This window comes from Vombatus ursinus, unplaced genomic scaffold (genome assembly GCF_900497805.2).
Source record: "Vombatus ursinus unplaced genomic scaffold, bare-nosed wombat genome assembly UNPS02014864.1, whole genome shotgun sequence".
In the NCBI taxonomy this organism is placed as follows: domain Eukaryota; kingdom Metazoa; phylum Chordata; class Mammalia; order Diprotodontia; family Vombatidae; genus Vombatus; species Vombatus ursinus.
Window position 1 is genome coordinate 4,786,644 of NW_020954642.1, and position 6,172 is coordinate 4,792,815.

The 6,172-nt window shown below is 46.4% G+C and overlaps 1 protein-coding gene and 1 long non-coding RNA gene across 2 annotated transcripts in view; one reads left to right on the forward strand and one right to left on the reverse strand.

The window, feature by feature from the left end:
- Nucleotides 1-1,435: 1,435 nt before the first annotated feature.
- LOC114027940 (GTP-binding protein RAD-like) overlaps nt 1,436-6,172 on the reverse strand; it is a 10,206-nt gene continuing 5,469 nt past the window's right edge. Inside the window, exons 4-5 of the mRNA XM_027842088.1 lie at nt 5,190-5,394; nt 1,436-2,422 (exon numbers count right to left, since the gene is read on the reverse strand). Of these exons, the coding sequence (XP_027697889.1) occupies nt 2,145-2,422; nt 5,190-5,394 (483 nt within the window). The 3' untranslated portion in view covers nt 1,436-2,144. The remainder of the gene's footprint in view (nt 2,423-5,189; nt 5,395-6,172) is intronic.
- On the forward strand, nt 2,884-4,640 carry LOC114027941. Its single transcript, XR_003567312.1, has 3 exons — nt 2,884-2,985; nt 4,330-4,405; nt 4,549-4,640. It is a non-coding gene; the product is annotated as an uncharacterized LOC114027941 (long non-coding RNA).

The following is a 6,172-nucleotide window of genomic DNA, read 5'->3' on the forward strand; positions in this document are numbered from 1 at the left end:
TGTGCCGTTGGCAAGGACTTTTCCTTCCACTCCCATTTCTCTCCTCAAGGTGCCACCCCACCTTCCACCTCCTACTCTCCTCAAACCAGGGCAAAGCCTCCAGAGTTCCCCAGAAACTGAGAAAAGGTGAGTCCTCCCCTCATCCCCAGCCCATTCCCAGCTCTGAGGATCCAAGGGTTGGGTAGGAAACCTTTGGTGGAAGAAAGGGTTGAAGGTTTAAATGGATGACAAAGCCCATTTAAAGGAGTCTGAGCCTGCCCCACTGAAGACAGAGAGCTGTGATCAATAACCCAGAGGGAGGGTCTCACCAACATACAGCATGGGGCTCAAGTCCAGAGATGTGTCTAGCAATTTCTGTGCCTGGGGTAAGGGATGGGAGAGATTGGGGTTGGGGCATGGGGAGCTGGCTAAGGGTGTGGCCCGGGTAAGCTAGCACCCAGACTGGTAGATGGAAAGAATAGAAGAAGGCCATGGGGAGAGAGGAGGGCTGGAGGTGCAGTCAGAGGGAGGAACCCACTCCAGGCCACTGGGAGATTTCGATTATGTCCAAAGAGAAGGAAGCCAGCTCAGCCCCTGAAGTCAGGGCCAGGCAGAGGAGAGCTCAGGGCCAAGGGCAGAGAAGATTGCTCTTCTAGTGCAATCTCTAACGGCCCCCTTCTAGTTCTGGCTCTGGGAGAGTCCAAGAAGGGATCCCAACCTCTTCTGACAACCTCCCAATGCTGGGTCAGACTGACATTTCTCTAGATGTCTGTTCTTGTGGAGTGCAAATATACTGATGGTTGAATGCTTTCCCATAGGGCAGGGCCCACATAGGCCACTCATAAGAGTTGCCCCTAATGAAGAGAAAGGCTTATATTCTAACCTGATCCTGATACATGTTAGAATCAAGCTAAAAACTAACCCCACCAAAATGCTGAAGATTATAGTTCTTAGACCCTAAAATACAGGGAGTCAGAACTGGAAGAGACCTTGGAACGTGGACTGGTTGAGCCAGAAAGAACTTGAAAACACAGACTATCAGAGAAGGGTCTTAGAACGTGGAATATTAAAATACCTTGTTCTCACCCCTGTGAGGGAGGCAGAGATTATTTTACCCCATTTTACAAATGAGAAAAGGTGGAGGGACATACCAAGGATGAGTGAATGTCAGAGTGGGAAGAGACCCTTTAGCATAAAATGGTAAGAGCTAGATAGGGCCTTAAGAATCTAGTCCAACTATCTCATTTCGTGGGGTTGGGGAAACTGAGGCCCAGAGAGTAGAAGCAATTAGTCCAAAGTCACACTGAGGATTATGGTGCAGCTGGTACTAGTTACCAGAAACCTGTGTCTCTGGACGCTTATCCTTTGGTCTTCCTGCGACTGGCATGGCCTACTAGGCCATACCAAATACAGAACAGAGGGACAAAGGTCCTGAAGAAAATAATCTGTCTGGGAATGAACTTTAACAGGAAATAGTCCTTTATTATAAAAGTCTGCATGTAAACAAATAACAAATTCATCAAACAACCTAAATGGAAGTGCAATATTAACTTACTGCGTAAAATAGTCAACTAAGTCTCCCCCCTCCCTCCCCATTTATTTTCTCCCGCTGGGATGTGGTTTGGACTGTCCCCACAGGGGTCTGAAACAAGTACGGGCCTGCGTACCCAGGTCCTAGGGCCTCTCTCAAGGGGTGATCTGGGGCAGTGCAGTCATGTCTGATAAGCCACCCTCTCCATGCCCTTCTGTAGTAACCAGCGCCCCAGCTAGGCCAGAGGGGCAGGCCCCTTGGCTGGGGAGAGGCCCCTTGGGGCAAGGGTTGGAGCTCCAGCTGCTTTTGGCCTCCAGTCTCCCACGGCAGCCACTCCAGCCTTACTTCCCAGAATCACTGATGAATCTTAAGGCATCATGGATTTCAAGCTGTCAGGGATTTTCGAGTTGTCCAGTTCCCTCATTTTGTAGATGAAGAAATTGAGTCCCAGATTGTAACTTTTCCAAGATCACACAGTTAGTGGCAGAGTCCTAGCATTTGAACCCAGGTCTGAGGATTTCAAATCTAGCACTCATTCCACTACACCATGAATAGGGGCCCTGTGCCTGTCAAGAATACCTCTATGCCACCCCTTGGGGTGCTCCCCTTCCCCCCTCCCCCATAGTACTTCTGCCTAGAGCACAGAAAGGTCGTGGCAGGATTTGGATTTGGCCTTGAAAGCCATCTTTTTGTTGTTCTTGGCCACAATTCGGCCCAGGAAGCGCTTCGCCTTCTTGCCAATGCTCTCTCGCCTCTTGGTATTGGCCATCCGTCGGGCATTGTCTTCTTTGCTGTCCTTCCGGAGCCGGATCTGCCGGACGATGCCCTCAAAAAGGTCCTGTACGTTGTGGTGAAGGGCAGCTGATGTCTCAATGAACTTGCAGTCAAACACAACAGCACAGGCACGGCCCTCTGTGGATCCAAGAGGAAAGAAGAAGCAATGAGGGAGGAGGGACCAGAGGAAAGTATGGGGCGGGGGGTGGGGGGTGAAGGGGCCCGGGACTTCACCAGAGACTTCTTACTGAACAAGACTAGTCCATTGCCCTAATCACCAGTCCTAGCCTGTGTGACTTTTTTGCCTTTTACCTCAGTCTCCTTATTCACAAATGTGAGGATTCAAATAGATCTCCAAGGTATAGAATCAGTCAGTCAATAAGCATTCATTAAGTGCCTACTATGTACCAGGTACTGTGCTAAGTGCTTTAAGGGATAAAGAAAGGGAAAAGATTGTCCCTGCTGTTAAGGAACTCAGTCTAATAGGGGAGACAAAAGACATACAGAATAAATAGGAAATCATTAACAAAGGGAAAGCACTAGACTAAAAGGGATTGGGAAACACTTCCTGTAAAATGTTAGAGCAGGAGGGAAACTTAGAAAATAAAACACTTAGAGAGACGGGCTCTTAGAGACCAATGGAGTTAGTGACCTTTTAGTCCCACTCCATTTTATAGATGAGGAAACTAAGGCTGAGAGAGGTAAGTCAACCTTCTTTCTATCTTTAATATTTTGTGTTTGTTCTAATATTCTATGTTCTCCAGCTCTGACAGCATATATGCTGTTTCTAGCCTTGATTAGACCATATGAGCAGGCATAGCTTTGGGATCTTCATGAGAAACAAAGCCATTGGTGACTTCCCAAGAGACAACTTGTTCAGAAGAGTGTCATAGGGTTGGGATTACTTCTATTTCCCCTCTTCCTTCCCTCATCTCCACTCAAACAGGTTAGATTGTAAGCTCCTTGAGGGCCGGGGATGTCTTTCACCTTTTTTTGTATCCCCAGTGCTTGGCATAATGCCTGGCACATGGTAGGCACTTAATAAGTGTTTATTGATTGATTGAATAACCCAAAATGATTCTTTGTACTTGTGTAGTATCTTACACTTTTCAAAACCATTTGCTACAGTGAAATCCTCAAACTATCCCCATGAAGGAGATAGGATTGTTTACTAAGTGAGTTTCAAATAAATACTTGAATGGCTTCGGTGGCTCCCCTGCTCTATGATGAACAAGCTTCTCTCCTTTGAGTGTCCTGTGCTCTGGCCAGACTGAGCTACTCCCCGTTCCCTGTTGTTCTGACTCCTCCAGTCTCGTACTTTTGTTCACTTGACCCTTCGTGGTCGGAATAGCTTCCCCTTCCCTCCATTTCCATCTGCCAATGATCCTCCCTTCCTTCAAGAACCAACTTAGACACCTTCTCTAGGAAGGCTTCCCTGACCATCCTACATCCAGGGGAAATCGAACTCTTGCTGCTCAAATTTCTCATAGCTTTGAAATTGGGAGTGGAGGGAGTTGTAGGACAGTCATTTCATCCCACAGAAAATGCAGAAGTCACCAAGTGCTCAAAGGAGCCCATAAGCAAATTTCCCTCTCTCGTGGGTCCCATTGTTCCCCTGTGGTCCTAGATTCCTTCTTGCTCAGAGCTACCCTATGGTTTGAACTCCAATTCTGGGGAATTTCTAGCTCTCCCAGTGGGTCCTACGCAGTCCCTCTCACACTTGAAATAATAACAATAATACATTATTAATTACTAATAATTGTTAATGAGAATTAATGAATATTAACAACTAGCACTTATATAATGCTTTAAAGTTTGCAAGGAATTTACATTTGTCTGCCACTTGTGGTTGGAACGCTCCCTGGAAAACAAAAACATTTGGGGACTGATGGCTTCCTTTCCCATTGGACCTGCTCTGAGTAACCTCTGGTAACTCTCTCTCTCTCTCTGTCTCTCTTTCTGTCTCTGGTTCTCTGTCACTGTCTCTCTGTCTCTTTGTCTATTTCTCTGTCTCTGTCTCTCTCATTTATCTCATGTTATAATAGAGCACTAGAATGGACATTCAAAAGACTTGGGTTCAAGTTTCAGCAATGCTGCCATTTCCTAAATGCATGACCTTGGGTAAGTAAAATGACTTCCTTTCTCAGAGTAGCCTTAAAAATAGAGATAATAAAATGTAAATAACCATACAGATACTTAGCATCTCCCAGAGCTGGTATGAAAATAGGGATCTTATTATTGTCTCTCTCTCTTTTGTTTTACAGATGTTTGTATACATGCCTTTCTCCCTGTTACACTGTATGTAAACTCCTTGAGAGCAACTGAGTCTGTGTTATATGTCTTTATACCTCCAAGCTCAGAGAATGAATACTGGCCTCTAACATCAGGGGACCTGGATTCAAATCTCACCTCTGATGCTTACTACCTGTGTACCTTTGGGCAAGTCACTTAACTGCCCTGGGCCTCAGTTTCCTCATCTGTAAAAGGAGGGAGCTGGATCAGATGGTATTTGTGGACTCTTCTAGCTCAACAACCCTATGACCTCTCAGAGGAAGCTGTCTCATCAGGTTTACCAAACTAAACCACCCTCTGCTTTGTCCTCGATCCCTGTCTTAGACCTATTCTCTCCACTCAACCCCACCCCCACCTCCCTAAGCCTTGCTCTGGCTTCCCCCCATCCCCACCAAGCCCTCAACCTCCCACAGAGCACTGTTCTGAACGGACGTGCCGAGAGAGGCAGCCTGACTTCAGCCAGCATTTTTCTGTCTTATATTTAGAAACTTGGCGGGTCCCTGGGGGGGGGGCGGGGGGGAGGAATGGGGGGGTGTCACTGTCTTTTAACCATGCAATTGCTGGGGTTTGAATCCCATGTTTGGGGCCTCTCTTCCCATGGTGGCAGGCTTACCATCCACAGAGACTTCTCTGGAGCGGACCAGGTCACTCTTGTTGCCCACGAGGATGATGGGGATATCCTCGGATTGGCGGGCACGCCGAAGCTGAATGCGCAGCTCTGAGGCCTTCTCAAAACTGACTTTGTCAGTGACTGAGTACACAATTACATAGGCATCACCCATCTTCATGCAGTGATTGGACAACCACTGACTCTCATCCTAATAGGGGAGAAAATTCACCCTTTAGGTCACAGAATCAACTCCCTGCCTGCCCTTGACCTGGCTGCTCCTTCCTTAGCTTCTATTAGACTGTGGAATTTCTCCCATGCAGCCAGGGGAGGAGGATGAGCAGCCAGTTCTGTTTTTCTTTTCAAATATCAGGCTTATCTCATCCAATCAAAGAATGTTAGAACTGGAAGGGACCTTAGAACACAGAATGTTGGAACGCAAAACGTCACAAGCTATAAGAGATAATACAACAAACACTTTTAAAGTATCTGCTTTGTGCAAGCAATTTATCTAAGACCCAGTTCTTGACCTCTAGTAGCTTAGAGACTACCTATCTAGTCTGAAAGAAGAATTTAGGAGTCTTTGTTCTAGCCTGGCTCTATCCCCTTGCTATGTGACCTCGGGTAAATCACTTTCCCTCTCTGATCTTCAGTTTCCTCATCTATAAAATGGGGATAATTTTACTTGTGCTACCTGTCCCAGGGTCCTGGTTAAGAACCATTACTATCTCACTTCTAGCTTTACAAAATATCCTTTTTACAACAACTCTGAGGCAGGTAGTGCAAGTAGAATTATCCCTATTTTATGGATGAGAAAACTGAGGATCAGAGAGGAGTGCCTAGGGTGACCCAGCCAAGTAAGTGGCAGAGCGGGGATTTGAACCCAGGGCTCCTGATTCCAAATCTGGAGCTCTTACACTTTGAAGTCATGTGTTTTTTTCCTCTTTCTTTCTTTCTTTCTTTCTTTCTTTCTTTCTTTCTTTCTTTCT